This window comes from Callorhinus ursinus, unplaced genomic scaffold, assembly GCF_003265705.2.
Source record: "Callorhinus ursinus isolate GAN/ISIS: 27379988/994484 unplaced genomic scaffold, GSC_fseal_2.0 scaffold8, whole genome shotgun sequence".
NCBI lineage: Eukaryota > Metazoa > Chordata > Mammalia > Carnivora > Otariidae > Callorhinus > Callorhinus ursinus.
The window spans coordinates 64436555-64455967 of record NW_027397070.1 but is presented as its reverse complement, the minus strand read 5'-3'; the positions used below and the strand labels follow the sequence as shown (position 1 = coordinate 64455967).

Sequence of the window (19413 nt, the reverse complement as noted above, 5' to 3'; positions counted from 1 at the left end):
AAGGGGTGCACACCCCGTTCCCCGGGCTCTGGGTTAGCGTGCGGCGGCGGCGGCGGCCCTGGCCAGGTGGTGGAGCAGGCATGGGCTGTCGCTGCCTATAGGGCCTGCCACGGGGACCAGGAGTTACTCAGGTGTGCATACTGAAGCCTTCTGGGTTCCAGAAGGAATGCCGGTGGCCAGGCACTGCATGACCGAGGCTGCCTGGAAGCAGGGGCCAGATCTCTGAGCAGAGGCCCGGATTTCCCCCTGGAGTGGCCTTCTTGGAACCTAGATGTTCATCAGGGATGATCCGCAGAGGGCTGGTTGCCCCAGGCTCCCTGCGCTGCGTGGGCAGCCCTCAGTGGGGTTTCAGGGGACACAGGCAAGGGCGTGGAAGCCGCACAGAACCATGGTGTTTAAAGAGCAAAGGCAAGTCCTGCACCTTCTACCTAACAACCCTCTGACTTTGAGCAACGTTCTTAGCATCACTGATCCTCAATTTTCTCAGCAATAACGTAGGGGTAATAACAAGTCTCTCACTGGGGCTTTGTAGGATAAATGAGTTAATAGCCATAAGCCCTTCATCCTAGAGTCAGGCACACACAGAGTGCCAGATACTTGTTGCCTATTACAATTATTATCCTTAATCCTGCATCTGCCACTTTTGACAGGCTTATTTACCTTTGTGAGTCTGTTTCCACCTTTGTAAACTGGTACTAATAAGGCCGGCCACATAACAGCCACTCTGTGAACCTGACTTTGCCCCTCTCTTTGCTTGGGAGGGGTTGGTTGGGTGTCATGCTGTACGGCGTTCCCTACTGGAATTTGGTTAGGTCCGAAGCAGGACGCTTACGGCGTCTGGATCACCAAATGGCAAAAGCTGTATTCTAGGGTTTGTGCATTCCCAGAGAATGTGTTGGAGGGATTGAGGCAGGGCACTGTCCCAGCCTGGTCCTTATGGTGTCTGCCCCTTCCGTGGCACCACAGAGCCTAGTGGGGGCCTCCGCCCTACAGCCTCAGCTCTGCGGGTCCCAGGAGGGGGAAGGAGGGGTCTGGGCCCACTGACCCTTCAGGAGACAGGGTTTTGAGCCCTGGTGGACAGTCAGTATCAGGCAGTTTTATTGGTGCCATACCTGGCTTCTGCTGCTCAGTGGCTCCCAGCCCTTCGTCCCTCCAGTTTAGTGGCAAAAGTGGCCGATCTCCAGGCTCCCTTTTGTCTCCTGGCTGCCGCATCCCTGCATCGGCAGGCCTCCGAGGTTTGCGGCTGGATTGAGTGGATTCGGCCCACCTGGTAGGATCCTGTCCAATCAGGGGTCACTGCCTGCCTTGGGTCATTTCTGTCAGATGCCCCAGGGGGCGGGGAGTTGGACTTGGTTTTGGAGGTGGTGTGGTCCGTGAGACAAGCACAGACTATGGAATCTGACAGAAGGAGGTTCAACTCTCAGTGCTGAAGCCGTGGGTCTGTGTCTAGTCTCAGTGTTTTTTTGTTTTGGTTTTTGTTTTTTTTCCCAAAGATTTTATTTATTTGGCAGAGAGAGAGAGAGAGAGCACAAGCAGGGGGAGCAGCGGAGGGAGAAGGAGACTCCCCGCTGAGCAGGGCGCCGGTTGCGGGACTTGATCCCAGGACACTGGGATCATGACCTGAGCCGAAGGCAGACGCTTCACCAACTGAGCCCCCCAGACACCCTAGCCTCAGTGTTCTTATCTGCGAGTGGAGAAGGTGGGGCAGCCCTGAGCCCCTGCTTTCCTGATGAGTCCCCACAACGTTCCAAGAGGAAGGTGCTGGTGGAAAGGAGGCGGCTGGGCTGAGCTCCCCCCGCCACCGGGCAGCCGCAGTGCATAGCCCGAGGGGAAGCCCGACTTCTACCTCTGCCGCCCTGTCACCTCCCTCTCAGGTGGGGGGGCGGGCCAGGGACTCGAGGCAAAGTGCCTAGCACAGTGTAGGCCGTTTATCATGGCAGTCCTGTCTGTGCCCTTCTCTTCCCTTTGGGCTGCATCCCGTTTCCAGCACCCTCTGCCCACCGCATACTAGTAAGTATGTACGTAAGTAAGCTGACCATGTTTCGGCCCTTCGCTTTGCCCTGAACCTGCCCCCTCAGGCTCTAGTTACGCTCCCCCTTTTGATCCCACGCGTCTTGCCAGCCTCCTACTAACGTGTTGGTCTCCCAGACTTATGGCTTTTGCCCCGGGTTCCATCTGAGCACATGGTCTGTCCTGACTCGGCTTTATTCCCGCGCCCTGGCCCAGCTTGTGTGTCCTCAAGGCCAAAATGTCATTTCTCTTCCGGCCGTCATTTGTAACCACACAGGACGCTGGAAACCAGGGCAGTTTGCTTTCGCTCTCTTTCCTCTGGCAGACAGCCTTCCCTCAGGGGCCCTCCTGCAGCTGCCCCTCTCTGCCCTGACCCCCAGCCTCTGCCCAGCCCCTGTGAGGGCTTCCCCCCCACATGGACCCTTGCTGGCTGTGGTCCCCCAAGGGCCTGGATATGGCTCCGGAGGCTCCGATCCGGCCCTTGCACCCCACCCCCTACCCTCCACTCCTGCCCCCAGCCCAGCTTCCTCTGGTCACTTCCTCCCTGTTCCCATGCTCCAGCTTCACCATCCCCCTGCCCCCCTCCCTGCAAGAGCCTCCCCACTGCCCTCAGGGAGCAGCACCTCCCACCCAGCCCACCTGCTCCAGACCAGGTGACAAGCCCTCCTTTGTGGCTCTATGGCCACTGTCTCTTAAAGCTCACATGGGTCTGTCCCTACTCCCTCCCCACTCCAGAGCTGCACCTCTGCCCCTGGCTCCCACAAAGGGAAGTCCATGAGAGTCCCACTAAGCTTGCGGTGAGGGATGCCTTCTAGGGATGCCTTGGTCCTTAAATCAATGGTGGATGGGCTTTTCTTGAGTTGCCCATTTGATTTTTAACTAAAAACTTTCAACCTTGCATCACAAAACAGGCTCTCCTTCCTGCTGACTGTGAGAAGGTGTAGAGCAGGAATACCCCCCACCCCCCAAGGTCTGGGTACTGAGAGGGAGCTCCTAGGGGCATTTAGGGGCCAAAACTTGGATGGGAAACTGTAGTCTTACTGCTGCTAACCTCTAGCAGATGGCGGTTCCTGCACTTCATGCCGGAGGCAGAACCAAAGCAAAGCCCTCTCTCCGTTACCAGTGCTGGTAACTTTGTCACCCATATTTTTCTGCTGCATTGAGGTTGTAGGTATCTTGAAATGTCCTTCCTGCCCGTCACTGCTTCAAAATTAAGGGAGTGATTAGCCCCATTGTTAGCTCTTGTGATTTAATGTGTTAATAAAAGAGTGTGTTGCGTGCATGTGTATCTCATTAATTTAGTCTTTTGATAACTATGGGTTTTTTTTTTAAGATTTTATTTATTTATTTATCTATTTATTTATTTAGAGAGCAAGCGCAGGGGGAGGGGCAGAGGGAGAGGAAGAGAGAGGATCTCAAGCACACTCCCCACTGAGCAGGGAGCCCGACATGGGGCTCGATCCCAGGACCCTGGGATCATGACCTGAGCTGAAGGCAGCCACTAAACCCACTGAGCCACCCAGGCGCCCCTCTCCTGTGAGCTTCTTGAGACAGGCCTAGCCGGGAGCATGCGTGTCACTGACTGGGAACGAAATGGTTGGCAGAACGGGCCTAGATACCCCGGTCTCCTGGACTCTGCCTGCAGGCTCGCCAAGCCCAGCCTAGTGAGGCCCCTCGGCGGAGCCCCGCCCCACCCTGCTGGACCCCACGTGTCCCATTTACTGTACCTCGGGGTCTCCAGACCGCCCTGCCTCACAGGCCTTGGGCATTTGCCGCCAAGAGGGCTCTCCCAAGCCTCCCTTGGCCTTTTGGCGATTAAGACAGTGCTTCCTCGCTGTCCTGTCTTCAGAAACTCTGGGAGATGGGCGCCTGGGTGGCTCAGTTGTTAAGCGTCTGCCTTTGGCTCAGGTCATGATCCTGGAGTCCCGGGATCGAGTCCCACATCGGGCTCCCTCCTCGGCGGGAAGCCTGCTTCTCCCGCTCCCACTCCCGCTGCTTGTGTTCCTGCTCTTGCTGTCTCTATCTCTGTCAAATAAATAAATAAAAAATCTTGGGTGCCTGGGTGGCTCAGATGGTTAAGCGTCTGCCTTCGGCTCAGGTCATGATCCTGGAGTCCTGGGATCGAGTCCCGCGTCAGGCTCCCTCCTCCTTGGGAGCCTGCTTCTCCCTCTGCCTCTCTCTCTCTGTCTCTCATGAATAAATAAATAAAATCTTTAAAAAAGTAAATAAATAAATAAAAAATCTTAAAAAAAAAAAAAAGAAACTCTGGGAGACTCCTTTCTGCCCCTCCCATGCCTTGCTTTGTAAAGTTACGTAAAAGCCTAGCTTTTGGAAGCCAATCAAGTCCCACGCTAGACGCTAGACGGGAGATTAAAGACACAATGAACCAATTTAAACGCCCGCACATTCTAATGTGCTTTACAAACGGAGTATTCAAAGACAGGGAGTGGCTTCAGGGAACATATTAAATTGTTAGAAAAAAAAATCAAAACAGCTCTGAAAGGAAAACAACAGGGTGGGCGACTGAGCTCTGATTTGCAGGCCCAGGTCCCCCTTGCAGACAGCATCCGTCCTGTGCAATCTGGGGGCAGAGCCCACCCCGTGCCGGCCCTGGTGGGGGGCGGGCTCAGAGCCCCAGGTCTTCAGTCAACACTTGTTGAACCGCCAGCTGATGATCAAGAAGAAAGGGCCTGGGGCGCCTGGGAGGCTCAGTCGTTAAGCGTCTGCCTTCGGCTCAGGCCAAGATCCCAGGGCCCTGGGATTGAGCTCGGCATCGGGCTCCCTGCTCAGCCTGGAGTCAGCTTCTCCCTCTCCCTCTCCCTCTTCCCTTCCCCCCTGCTTGTGTGCACACGCATGCACTCTCTCTCTCTCTCTCTCCCATGCTCTCTCTCTGTCTCAAGTAAATAAATAAATAAAATCTTTAAAAAAAGAAAAAGAAGAAAGGGCCAACAAACCAGTTTTTTTAATTTAATTTTTATTTTTAAAGTGATGGTTGCTCTTCCCAGAAAATTCCCAAAGAGCCTGTGGAAAAATAAGGAAGCGAAAGCTTCCGACTGTGTGTTTCCACCATCCACAGGCAAATCGTCTTTAACCAAGTGGCCTAGAAGGCCACTGTGCCAGGAAGGGAGGCCTGAGGTCACGTGGGATGTGGCTCAAGCCACTCCGGGCCATGCCCCCTGCAGTCAGTCACGTGGACATGTCATGGCAAGACTGCCCAACCTTTCCCTAGGAGTGTAGTTTTTTGTGATTTTGTTTGCTTTTAGTGTAGAGTTGTAACTACTAAATATACAATTTTGCCTAATTTTTTGGTATCATTATATCATAAGAATTCTCCATCACCCATTCATTTTAAGCATACTTTTTGTGGGCTGCATAATATCCCGAAATGCAGTGTACCATCCTTCCCTTAACTAATCTCCCACCACTGGGCATTTTGGTTGTTCCTAGTTTTGCTTTGCCATTTTAACCAATGCTACATTCGTTTTTTGGTGCGTTAAACTTTATAGCAATTCTGGGATGTTTCCACGTTGGTGGAGGGCTGACTCTGGGCAAGGCGTTATGGGAGGTTGAGGATAAGCTACACCCAATCCCTTCACATAAGATGCAGATATAAATAACTTTAATCCAAAGTCGGTTATCATTGCCATAAGGGGACAACTAGAACTGGAACACAAAATAGTTCTGCCCGGGCTTAATGGGATTCTGAGAAAGTTATGGGTGAAAATCTGAACCACTGTGTCTGTGGCTAAAAGGTAAGGGCGAGGGAGTGGAGGGCAGCATCGAGGAGGGCTGGTTTTGCTGGGGGATCCAGGCCTGCTCCCCGTGGCCTCGCCGTGTCACTCCCCCTTCAGGCCTCAGGTTTCCGGGCTGTTAAATGGAAGGGGTGTTTCTCAAACTTTGATGTGTTGGAATCTCCCGTGGATTTGGGTTTGAGCGCAGATTCTGATCCAGGAGGTCAGAGTGGGCCCCATCGCGGTATCGCTAACGTGCTCCGGGTGATGCGCTGCTGCTGGTCCTGGGAACACACTTTCTCAGTGGCCGTCTGGTTCTTCTGTCCCAGCAGAGGCACCATGCGGCCAGCTGGGTCCCCAGTGTCTTCCTGCTTCCCTGCGTCCCTGGGCCTAAGGTCCCTGCCAGGTCTGGGTGGTCCGGGTGGGCCTTCAGGAGGGTGGAGAAGGGGTTCTGCCCAGTGAGAAGTGACCCCAGGGCCAGGGTCTGGCCTTGCTCCCCACAAGGCAGGGCTCAGGGCCTGTGGTGCTAGGCCTTCCCCAAAGGTGGCCAGAGCAGGTGGGGCTCATCTCAAGTGCAAGGTCAGTTGATTGTCCGTGGCTGCCACAAGCTAGGTGGTCTGTGGCTCAGGGGAAAAACACCAGCGATTGTCCGCCGTGGACCCAAGTTGGTGGCAAACTAGCAACAAGACCGCTGCTAACCTGGCTGTCCACAGCCCTGAGATCGTAATATTCAGGTGAGGTTCTGGGGCTGGACTCGGCTTGGCCGATGCCAAAAATTATTTCTTCAGCTGAGGCTTCTTGATCCATTCAGATCATGGATCATTATGCGTCATGGACATCTCAGATTACATGTATGTGTTTTGGGATTCTCTTTTGGAGGCGCTTCAACTCACAGAGACAGAAGAGGGCCGGTCCTGAGTCCCCAGGTGGAGTGAGAGGGGAGCAGGGAAGCTGAGAGGCCAGAGAGAATCTTTGCCAGCCCAGCGCCCTGGGCCCGCTCTCCCTGCTTAGCCGCAGGAGAGACCTGCTCTCCATGGCCCTTTGGAGGACTGTGCAGCCGAGTGGGAGCAGCAGGAGGGGCGCTGGTGGGGTGTGGGTCTGTCCCCAGCGTCGGTCCCCCCTCCCCCACCCCCCACGCCGCCCTGCGTTCTCGCCCGCCGGCCTGATCTCATGTGGTCCTGCCTTCAGCCCCTGCAGCTGCCATGACTCAGCCACCCCAGGAGGGCTTCGACAGGAGCGTGGAGGATGCCCGGGAGTGGATGAAGGCCATGCAGGAGCGACTACAGTTCAACGACAACACCCAGGGGCCCCGGGCGGCCCTGGAGGCCAGGCTGCGGGAGACTGAGGTATGCAGAAGCCGTGGTTTCCATGGCTTCCGTAGCCCCGTGGCCTCGCCGTGTCACTCCCCCTTCAGGCCTCAGGTTTCCGGGCTGTTAAATGGAAGGGGTGTTTCTCAAACTTTGATGTGTTGGAATCTCCCGTGGATTTGGGTTTGAGCGCAGATTCTGATCCAGGAGGTCAGAGGCCCCATCACGGCATCGCTAACGTGCTCCGGGTGATGCGCTGCTGCTGGTCCTGGGAACACACTTTCTCAGTGGCCGTCTGGTTCTTCTGTCCCGGCAGAGGCACCATGCGGCCAGCTGGGTCCCCAGTGTCTTCCTGCTTCCCTGCGTCCCTGGGCCTAAGGTCCCTGCCAGGCCTGGGTGGTCCAGGTGGGCCTTCAGGAGGGTGGAGAAGGGGTTCTGCCCAGTGAGAAGTGACCCCAGGGCCAGGGTCTGGCCTTGCTCCCCACAAGGCAGGGCTCAGGGCTGTGGTGCTAGGCCTACTAGAAGAGCTGGTGCCCAGGGCCTGGCATTATGGGGCCCCCATCCAAGGATTTCTGCTCCAGGCCAGGGAACAAGGGGGAAGAACATGGGCATGAATCAGAGACCTGGGTTATAGTCTCCATGAGGATGCTAAAGTGCTGTGTGACCTTGGCCAAGTCCCTACCCCTTTCTGGGCCTCCGTTTCCCATCTGTGAGCAAAGCCGGGACTGACACATCTCTCGGGTCACATCCATTGGGATGTTCCTGGAATTTGAATTTTCTGAGTCCTTGTCAGATGAGCTTTCTGCTTCCCTGCAGCGTCATGTGCTCCTCAATGACCAGAGACGGGTATTCACAATAAAACTGTGCCTGGCAGGGCAGAGAGCATACGTTCTGGTTTCTTGGACATTCTGTTTAATAGAACAGCTCACTGGATTTGAGTGAGGACAGGCTATGGAGTCTGGACATCTTGGGTTCAAATCCCAGCTCTGCTTCTTGCTGGCTGTGTGAGTCCCTGCAAGTCACTTGCTGTTGGGCTTCCATTTACTTCCCTTCTAGAAAGGGATGGTGCTAATTATCTCAGAATGGTGCTTCTCATGCCTTCACTGGCCTGACTCTGGTGGAGTCACATTTTTCACTAGCCTCCCCTGTCTCAGGCCTTGGACCATGACCTTGGGACCCCCAGGTAATCGGTTCGTTCCTGTCCCCTGCCCTCAGGTTGCTCCCGACACACACCTTAATTAAATACAGCCCTGCTCCTGCAGGGTAGGCGTGGAAGGGCCTGCCTCTCCCCGCGGTGAACGTCGCCTGCCTCCTGGTGGGCGCCATCTGAGCACTCACCATCCTGGGCCACGTGACCTTCTAGGACAACCAAGAACAAGTGCTTGATGGGGCTGGTTAAAGCCCGCCCACCAAGTGACCATCATAGCAGAAAGGCGGGAAGACTTTTAAGTCATGTGATCAGAGGCCTCCCAATGGGACGGTGAAGTGAGCAGAGAACCCAGGGCTCCAAGGGAAGCCTCTGGGGACAAGTGACTTTACTGTTGAAGCAGTAAACTGCTAAACATCTCAACTACCTGTTGAGGAGGTAGTCAGGTCGGGGGATGCAGGGGTGAGGGTGGGGAGGAGGGGCCTCCAGGCAGAGGGAGCAGTGCAGGAAAGGCCTGGAGGTGGGCAGAGCCCAAAGCGCATGCTCAGAGTCCCAACAAGGCTAGTGTTGGGGTAGCACCGAGCATCAGGCAGAGGCAGGGGGCAGGGCCAGAGAGGTGGTTAGGGGTCAGAGGGTGACAGCCTGAAACAGCAAGCCAAGGGGCTTGGACGTCTGTTCTGCAACAGGGGATGGTGGATTGGAAATTCAGATGGTCAGGGGTTGAAGGATTCTCCCATTGGAGAGGAGTTGGCAGCCTGAAGCCCCTTCCCATGTCAGACTTGGCCTTTCTCATCAGCAGCATTATTATTGCCACCAGGAGGCATTTATGCAATGATTAGTCCTCCCAGATCACCGAGAGAGGGGACCCGACATTCATTCGACACCTGTTACATGCTCGGGGCTGCCCTTTCCGCTTTTATGTTTAATTTTACAAAAGTCCTGTGAATGTGGTTTTATTGTCCCTACTTTTCAATAACAAAATGTGATTCCTAGACACAGTGATGAGCCAAAACTCCAGAAATTGATCTCGTCAGCGCTTGAACCCAGGGCTGAGTCCAGAGCATCACTGGCCATCCCCATGAGGGGGCCTGGGGCAGTGGAGGCAGGCGAGGTCCACCTTACTCCAGGGCTCACTACATAAAGGGGGACAGGTATGCACATAATCCACAGCACACAGGGTGTCCTGATGTTATCGATGTTATTCTCCTCCTCTAAAACCTTCCGTGGCTCCCCATTGCCCACCAAAGGAAAACCAAACGTCACCTGGTGTCAAAGTCTGCCACGCCCTACACAACCCTGTTTTCTGGCCTCAGCTGCTCCAGCACTGTCTCCGCCCCCCGCGCCCCACCCCCAGCAAGCATGAGTCTCCTGTTTATTGAGCGTGGGTGTGGGTGTGCTTGTGAAATGAAGCACCCCCCCCAGCCCCCCCACCGTGCCCCAGCTCCTGATGCTCTCCGTCCTGGAGCACCACAGCCCTGCATATATACTCGCTGTCTCAGGGTACTCATCCCTTTGGACCTTGGACCCTTACACCAGCAGGTCATTACCCTCCTCCGAGGCGAGGGTGGTCCGTAGGAAGAGCCCTTGCCTGGCCCAGAGACTTGACTTGGAGCCTAGGCGGAGGCATCCTGTCCTGGGTCCTTCACCGCTGGCTCTCCCACGGGGCTCAGGCATGCTCTTTTCTGGGCGTTGACATTTCAAAACCAATTTCGCAGTAAGAAAGAAAACCTTTCGCTCTTGCCATCTGGTGAAGGGAGCAGCTAGGGACTTTTCCAACTCTCTAATCCATGGGACCCCTCTCTGGGGCCTGGGGGTCTCCCTTGTGGGCGCGCCCCCCCCACCAGCTCAGTGATGTGCGTTCCTGGTAATTGTTTGCTAGAGCAGCCAGGATGTGAGTTCCAATCCCGCTGTGATGCCTCATAGCTCTGTGGCCAGGAGTGAGTCCCGCGCCCTCCTGCAAAGTGCAGGAAGAGCCCCCTCCCCCTTGTGCAGCTCAAGGACCCTCATGGTGGTGGAAGCCTTCTGGGAAGGGAGACTGGAGAGAGTGTTGCTCTGGGAAATAGGGCTCTGGCAGGCTGGGGTTCGAATCCCCGTGTGGCCGTGGCGCCTCAGGAGAGTTTCTGGAGCACCTGGAGCTTCAGCTTGTTGGGGTGGAGGTGCGCATGGAGGTAGCCGCCCGGTGGGAGGGACGGAACATGGAGGCGAATGACTTACTGGGGCCCTTGGCCAACTGCAGGCCCCCCTGGCAGAGCCGGCCCAGTGGCTGAGGTAGTTTCTCGTGGTTTCGATGCAGGGATAGGTGCATGCCGACCCTCCCCGCCTGGGCCCGAGCCTCCAGGAGCTGGTCCCCCAGGTCCCGGCATCTCGTCTCTTTGCCCTCTGGTTCCCAGCCTCCGTGGCCCTGCACTCGGGGCCTCGCCTCCGCCGAGCTGCTTCCTAGCTGGCTTCCAGGCCCCCCCCTCTGTGGTCGGAGACAGGATGCATTTCCTAGGACTTGGCTTCCAAATGCCGGACACATTGTGCTTCTCTGCCTCTGCTCAAGCCCCTGTCGCAGATGCTGCCATGTCGCTAAGAGTTGGTGCCAGTGCCACCTCCTCAAAAAGCCTCCCTGGGTTTCCCCACATTCCTCCTTGGAGCTCCAATCATTACTTTGCGGTGTCTGTGGCCCGTTTGCAGTCCTCTGTGCTCTTGGCTGCAGACCCCACCACAGCCTGCAAGTGCCCGGCCTTATTTGTTCAACCTGGACCCCAGGGCCCAACACAGTACCCAGCAGAGTACTGAGAATAGTACCCAGTATGGTACCCAGCATTGTACCCAGAATAGTACCGCGCAATACCCAGCACAGTGCTCAACTCCGCACCCTGCATAGTACTAAGCATAGTACCCAGCACAGTGCCCAACTCAGTACCAAGCATAGTACTCAACACATTGTCCAGCACAATGCCCAGTATAGTACCCACTGAGTGCCCAGCATAATACCCAGCACAGTGCCCAACTCAGTACCCAGCACAGTACTGCACATAGTGCCCAGCATGGTACTGAGCATAGTACCCAGCGCAGTTCCTGCCTCGTCTTGGCTGCACTGGGGAAAGCTCTGACTAACCCCATTCCTCCAGCCTTCCTGATCTAGTTGTTCTTCTCTCCCCTGAGGTTTTCCCTCCATCCAACCCCCACCTGACTGTAGCCCTCACTGGCTCCTTCCAAGCAGGATCATTCTGTGGCTGCAGGTCAAGTACCCCTTCCCAGCTGGCTAGTCGCTCCTGCCAAGCACTCCTGGATCTTGCCCTCCATCAGCTATAAAAGAACCTCCCACCAGCAAGAGAGTGTAATCATGACAGCGGTGAAGGAAGGTGGAATCTTCTCCTTAAAGGCTTAGGCCCAGCCTCCTGGCCCCAGGCCAACAGTGAATATCCCATTGGTTGCTATTTTGGTTTAGGGGCAGAGGTTTCTGCTTTGGGCCAGGAAGGGCTTGGTGTTCTGTCCGCCTTTGGGCCTGGCCTCTCCTCTCTTTGGTAGGGAAGCCACAGACTCACTCCCCTGCAAAGGGCAGTGGATCAGGGGGTCTGCCATGTCCCCTCCGTCCATCCTGCACCTGTCTGAGCAGGGGCGGCAGGAGAGCAAAGGGCCAGAGGCCTAGGGGAGGTCACACCGTCAGGACACTAGGCTGTGGGAAAAGGGCCGTGGTCCTCAAGGGGACTTTCCAGGCCTGGCTGGTTTGCTGTCTCTGGGGGTGACGGAGAGACTGAGCTCAGTGTCTTCCCCCACAACTGTTGGCTCCCTGGGTTTATGGAGCTAGATACTGACAGAGCCTCATTTGGGCAGCAGGTATGGGGAGGCCGCTCCAACTGCTGCAGAGAACTGTCCCCCAAAGCTCCAGGTTATTGTGGGTTCCCAGTGCCCTTGTCTATAAAACTGCTGTTACCATGGCACCTCTCTTGTGAGCTTGGGGTGTGCGCATTCTGTCTCCTCCTCGACGCCGGGGGTCAGAAATCTCAGGTCCTTCATCAGAGTCAAGCTCATGGGATGGTAAGAAATCCCGAGCCTCACCGTGGGACCCCTGCTCCTGAGTGATGTGAAATGTTCTGTGCAGGGCGTGGGTAATCTCGCTCGGCCCAGAACAAACCGCAGGGGCCCTTGGATCTTTAGTCCACGCTAATCACTAGAGTATCTTTGTCTTCCACATCGCTCCCTGCTGCTGAGCGGGACTCGGTGTCTCTGTTGGGTTCTTGCTACAGCCATGACCCTCTGGGGCCCTGCTGTATCCCACTGCTTGGCCGGGCCCAAAAGCAAACGAAACCTCTCTCCCCCTCTTGGGGTAGCTCCCTGCTCTCCATTCTCCCCATCCCCCCACCCCCACACTCATAGACCACAGAGACAGCCTGTGGAAGGAGCTTGTTTAATGTCTCTCTTTGATAACACGGGGAGGAGGGGAAGCCCCTCTCTATCATCATCATCATCATCATCGGTAACCATTCTCCTATGAGGTGACAAGGATTGACACCACTGCCCATTTGCACATGTTGGAAAAGGATCTACAGCATAGCTCAACCGTTTACAAAGTATACTAACCCATCAATGTTTTAAGTAACTGTATTTTTGAAAATTAACGGTATAACCCTATGAGGTAGACAAAGTGGGGATTGTTATCACTATCTCAGGGTGCGAAAGGGAGGCCCAGAGTGATCCAGTGACAGCTATCAGTGAAGTGGCATCTGGCTCCCCCCAGCTGGTCCCGGTGCCAACCACAGAGAAGGGTCAGAGACGGCCAGCCCCCTGGGATTTCATACTGAGAAGGCTGGCTCCAGCCCCCAGGGAGACAGGCTGGGCAACAGAGCTTGAGCTGTAAGCAAATGTGCTGTCAGTGAACAGGAATCAAAGGTGGGAAAAGACAGTACTAACAGTGGACAGTTAGTTAGTGGCTGACAGTGGAACGTGGCCAGGCGGTGTGCCCTGGGGCTCTCCCTGCATCAGGGAATGTGACCAGGACCCTGGGTGGCATAAGGCCCACATTTCACAGGCCTGGAGAATCTAAGTACCATGATGAAGGTCACTCAGGTAGGAAGGAGTGGCTTTGGCATTGGAATCCAGTTGTACTTCTACTGCAGAGACCACGCTTTAGTGGCCAAAGAAGTAGGTAATACCAATCAATAAGGAGAAGAGCTGATGTTAATCCGAGGCGTACTAGTTGCTAGACATGGTGTCTTAGTCTGGGTCCTCCAAGAGGCCAATGCCAAGATGAGATTAAAAGCTCAAGATGTTTTAGTACTGGAAGTCCTAGCCTCAGCATCAGACAACAAAAAGAAACAAAAGACGCCCAAATTGGCAAAGAAGAAATCACTCTTTCACTCTTTGCAGATGACATGATACTCTATGTGGAAAACCCAAAAGCCTCCAGCAAAAAAATTGCTAGAACTGCTACAGGAATTCAGCAAAGTCGCAAGATATAAAATCAATGCACAGAAGTCGGTTGCATTTCTGTATACTAACAATGAAGCAGAAGAAAGAGAAATCATGTATTTATATGTGTTGCACCAAATTATATGGATCCCATTACATGCATTGCACCAAAAACCATAAGATACCGAGGAATAAGCCTAACCAAAGAGGTAAAGGATGTGTACTCTAAAAACTATAGAACACTTATGAAAGAAATTGAGGAAGACACAAAGAAATAGAAAAACATTCCATGCTCATGGATTGGAAGAATAAATATTGTTAAAACGTCGATGCTACCAAGGCAATCCCTATCAAAATACCATCATGATTTTTTCACAGAGCTGGAACAAACAATCCTAAACTGTGTATGGGACCAGAAAAGACCCCAAATAGCCAAAGTAATGTTGAAAAAGGAAACCAAAGCTGGAGGCATCACAATTCCAGACTTCCAGCTCTATTACAAAGCTGTAATCATGAAGACAGTATGGTAATGGCACAAAAACAGACACATAGATCAATGGAACAGAATAGAGAGCCCAGAAATGGACCCTCAACTCTATGGTCAACTAATCTTCGACAAAGCAGGAAAGAATGTCCAATGGAAGAAAGACAGTCTCTTCAACAAATGGTGTTGGGAAAATTGGACAGCCGCATGCAGAAGAATGAAACTGGACCATTTCCTTACACCACACACAAAAATAGACTCAAAATGGATGAAAGACCTAAATGTGAGACAGGAATCCATCAGAATCCTAGAGGAGAACACAGGCAGCAACCTCAGTGACCTCGGCTGCTCAACTTCTTGCTAGACAGGTCTCCAGAGGCAAGAGAAACAAAGGCAGAACGGAACTGTTGGGACGTCATCAAGATAAAAAGCTGCTGCACAGCAAAGGAAACAGTCCACAAAACCAAAAGACAGCCTACAGAGCAGGAGAAGATATTTGCAAATGTCTTATCAGATAAAGGGCTAGTATCCAAAATCTAAAAGAACTTATCAAATTCAACACCCAAAAAAACAAAATCCAGTCAAGAAATGGGCAGAAGACATGCCCAGACACTTCTCCAAAGAAGACATCCAAATGGCCAACAGACACATGAAAAAGTGCTCAACATCGCTCGGCATCAGGGAAATCCAAATCAAAACCTCAATGAGATACCACCTCACACCAGTCAGAAGGGCTAAAATTAACAAGTCAGGAAACGACAGATGTTGGCGGGGATGCGGAGAAAGGGGAGCCCTCCTACACTGTTGGTGGGAATGCAGGCTGGTGCAGCCACTCTGGAAGCTTCCTCAAAAAGTCAAAAATAGAGCTACCATATGACCCAGTAATTGCACTACCAGGTATTTACTGTAAAGATACAAATGTAGTGATCTGAAGGGGCACATGCACCCCAGTGTTTATAGCAATGTCCACAATAGCCAAACTGTGGAAAGAGCCAAGATGTCCATCGACAGATGAACGGATAAAGAAGATGTGGTAATATATATACAATGGAATATTACTCAGCCATCAGAAAAATGAGATCTTGCCATTTGCAACAACGTGGATGGAACTAGAGGGTATTATGCTAAGCGAAATAAGTCAATCAGAGAAAGACAATTATCATATGATCTCACTCATATGTGGAATTTAAGAAACAAAACAGGTGAACATAGGGGAAGGGAAGGAAAAATAAAATAAGAAGAAAACAGAGACAAACCATGAGAGACTCTTAATCATAGGAAACAAACTGAAGGTTGCTGGAGGGGAGGTGGGTGGGGGAATGGGTAACCGGGTTATGGGCATTAAGGAGGGCACGTGATGCAATGAGCACTGGGTGTTAAATGCAACTAATGAATCACTAAACTCTACCTCTGAAACTAATAATACACTATATGTTCCTTAAATTGAATTTAACTTAAAAAAAATTTTTTTTTTTAAAAAAGCTCAAGATGTTTGATAGGGAAACATCTGTGAGAGAAAACGAGTTGGGAGCCCCATGAGGCTGGGGAGGTGAGGTCAGTCTGATACAGGTCTGACCCCCCAATCCAGGAGATCAGGGAGCGTCTGGGACTGCGGTGTGGATCTAAGGGAGTCTGGCAAGGCCGTGGAGCCTCCTGGACCAGTCACCCATCAGAGGAGCCCAAAAGCCCATAGGAACAGGTCTGCCTTGGTGTTTCTGCTTGGTCACTGGAGGGAGCAGCCCTGGGTCAAGCCCACTCCCGTCAGTACACCTGCGAGGCAGATTCTCACAGCCCCACACACTGTGACATGCACCTTGCATTTTCTCATTTCATACTGAAAAAAAAAAAAATCTGGGAGCTAGGTACTATGAATGATCCCATTTTACAAATGAGAAAACCAAGTCCAGGGTGCCAGGCTGCTGATAATGCAACCTGTCTGAGTTCACAGAGCTGGAAGCGGCCAAGTAGGGAAGGGAAGGAAGTTACATCATCAGCTCTGTGGTGGTGCGCTCATCTCCGAGGCCCCCTGCTTCCAACCTCAAGGCCGTTAGCTGGCTGCCCACAGTCACGGGAGAAGGATGCAGGAGCCACAATGAGAACCCCAGCCCCTCTGGCCTCCAAGTCCTGGCTCTTGCCAACATGCCACTGTCTTGCCAAGGCTCTGCCCGCTTGTATTTTGTCTGACCCCTGGAAACTGGCTTTTGTGTCCACGACAGAAACTATGCCAGCTAGAGCCGGAGGGGCGCGTGAAGGTGGACCTGGTGCTCCGGGTGGCTGAAGCCCTCCTGGCGTGTTGCCGTGAGGACCAGAAGCCCGAGATCCTGGCCCAGCTGAAGGACATCAAAGCCCAATGGGAGGAGACGGTCACCTACATGACTCACTGTCACAGGTAGGGTGGCTGGGGACCCTGGCAGGCCTTTGCAGCTGCTGGGGACCCTCCTTGGCTGCCACCACACTGTCCTGGGGCCTCTGCCCAAGGGACATTTCTCCAGTCCTGGGATCGCCGGGAATAGAGTGTTCTCTTGGGATTTTGGCCAGCGCCGCCTGCCCCTTTCTAATTATACTCAAGCTTAATGATGATAGTAGACAGTGGGAGTCCCCTCGTGCTTTGCCAACAATTAGTTCTTAGTAGACTTGCCATGTGTTCATCCTCCAGCAGAATGGCAGAGTGGCTCTGGAGTGAAAATTGCCTTGCCAGCAATTCAGCCTAGATTCTCTGCCTAGACCTGGGAGCCAAGGAGGGATGGGGGTTAGACAGACCTGAGATTGCCCCTTGCTCTGCTGGTTACTTGCTGTGCGGTCTTGGGAAAGTTACTTGACCTCTCTGAGCGGCCAGCCTCCTCATCTGGATAAGGGGTGTCATCAAGTGTTCCCTGAAGGTGGTCGAGAAGATGGCAGAGGATAACAAATGTCAAGGGCAAGGCACAGTAGGCCCTCGGTACACAGGAGCCGCCAGCATCCCCTTCATCTTTCTGAAACCAGAATGTTGAGGGCTGGGGTGACTTGGCCCAGTGCTGTCTGCTAGAATTCCAAAGTGGTTTGATGTGGGCTGGATAGATGGGGCCATCTCCATGTTACAGACAGGGAAACTGAGGTGGGCGAAGAGGCAGGGAGAGGCAGCAAGCTCATGGCACCTCTGGAACCCACACACAGGCCCCCAGCCTTCTGTTCCCCTGAGCCGGGGACAAGCCCCCAGATACTGCTGCACTCCGGACATTATTAGACATGGGGAATCATGGCCCCACGCTCTCTGTCTGCAGCCGCATCGAGTGGGTGTGGCTACACTGGAGCGAGTACCTGCTGGCTCGAGACGAGTTCTACCGCTGGTTCCAGAAGATGATGGTGGTGCTGGAGGCCCCCGTGGAGCTGCAGGTGGGCCTGAAGGAGAAGCAGTGGCAGCTGAGCCACGCCCAGGTGCTGCTGCACAACGTGGGCAACCAGGCCGTACTCCTGGACCGGCTGCTGGAGGAGGCGGCCTCCCTGTTCAACAGGATCGGGGACCCCAGTGTGGACGAAGATGCCCAGAAGAGGATGAAGGCTGAGTACGGTGTGGTGAAGGCCAAAGCCCAGGTGCGTGAGGTGGGGGGGGCTCTAGCTTCACCCCTGCATCCAGTTATCTGCCACTGTTTACCCATGCAGCTACACATTCGCTCCCTAAATAGCTACCCCCGCCCCGTACTTGCCATCTACTGTGCATGCACCCAACACCCAGTCACCCCGCGGCCACCACCATGCATCCACGTGCTCGCCCTCCTACCCACTCCCCATCTGTCTCCCCGCTGAACTACCCAATCTGCCATTTGCTATCCACCCCCCCACTACCCATCCCCATCCCCCCCAACCATCTCTCTGTACCCACCCTCCCAGCCATCTGTCACTCATCCAGCCATCTCCCACCAGCCTAACCAAGCTCCTATTCACCCACTGCCCACGCACTCGCCCACCCACCTCACTACCACACATCTGCCTTCCATCTACTCACCCACCCACCCCTCCGCCTTCAGCCACCCATCAGCCTGTGTGTACCGTCCATACACCTGGTGCCGCCCAGCGCTGAGTACACATGTGGTGCTTAGCACGTGTACACTGACTGATGGTGTGATGCTCGCCCTTGCCCGGCTTCTCTCCTTCCCCCCCCTTCCCTTCTACCACCCTAGCCCTTCCTTCTCTGCTCGCTTTGGACCTTCCCCCACCCTTCTGCCCATTCTTCGTCCCCATACCCACACCTCATTATATCCTTGACTATTTTTTTACAGATCTTATTTATTTATTTATTTATTGAAAGTGTGCGAGCAGGGGGAGGGGCAGAGGGAGAGGCAGAAGGAGCATCTCAAGCAGACTTCCTGCTGAGCACGGAGTCCAATGGGCCCATATATCTTTGATTTTTAACCAGTCTGTTGAGTTACCAATTTCAGTTATGAGTATTTTTTAGAGAAATTCTAATTTTTCTTTTTTTTAATTACCTCCATTGTTCTTTCTCTCATTGTATAAATTTTGCCCTCCTTCCAGATACGGGCTCCATCTGTAAGCATTCTAAGTATACATAGTTTACAGTCTCCATCAGATTGTTCAGGTAGCTGAAGTCCAGAGCCTGACCTGACATCCATTGGGTCTTCTGATGGGATGAATGATTTCCTTGGGGCCTTTGTAGTTTAGAGGTGTGAGCTCGTCCCGAGCAGCACTCTATCTGTAGATCCCTGTGGCTGGGGCCTGGCCCTCCGAGTGGCCTGTGTTTGCTTCAGCCAGGCTCCCCCAGGAAGTCACCTTCATGAGTCCTCTGTTCATATCAGTGTGTTTGCTGGGGAGTTCCCGTTTCTAAACTTGAACCCCAAGCCAAAATTATGTGAGAGGCCCCTGGCTCGGTACTCTGAAAGGTGATTGTTTTTCTCATTTGTTTTGGTTTTATTTATATCCCAGAGCCCAAGCTGAAACCCAGACTTCTTCTTTCTTGTATTTTGCATATGGGGAGATTTTTCTAGTTCGCCCTTGAGGGTTCTGACATTTGGCATTGCCTCCTCTGGGCCCAAAGTCTTACTTCCTCCACCAGCCTGAGCACTAAACCCAAGAAAACCTCACGCACACCTGTGAGTTTAGCAATCTCTAATCTTTGCTTGTGGTCCACTCGATGTCTCTTCCTTTGGTGTGTGCACACACAGGCCTGCGTTTAAACAACGCTTGTTAAATTTTGTGCAGCATTTTTGGCTGTCGGGCATGGAAGGGTGTTCAGGCTTTCTAGCCCACCATATTGCTGGGTCTTTCCTGATTACAGTTGAAGGGCAACAGGCCTATAACGAAGAGGGAGGGATCCTGGAATGCACTGACAAGAACAAGGACTGA

The 19413-nt window shown here is 53.5% G+C and overlaps 1 protein-coding gene across 6 annotated transcripts in view; it reads left to right on the top strand.

Moving 5' to 3' along the window:
- The window catches only part of SYNE3 (spectrin repeat containing nuclear envelope family member 3), a 104801-nt gene that overhangs the window by 28185 nt on the left and 57203 nt on the right, over window positions 1-19413 (top strand). For all 6 annotated transcript variants that reach the window (XM_073895847.1, XM_073895846.1, XM_025869412.2 and 3 more), the window contains exons 2-4: window positions 6930-7087; window positions 16293-16465; window positions 17337-17646. In XM_073895847.1, the coding sequence (XP_073751948.1) occupies window positions 6944-7087; window positions 16293-16465; window positions 17337-17646 (627 nt within the window). In that variant the 5' untranslated portion in view covers window positions 6930-6943. The remainder of the gene's footprint in view (window positions 1-6929; window positions 7088-16292; window positions 16466-17336; window positions 17647-19413) is intronic.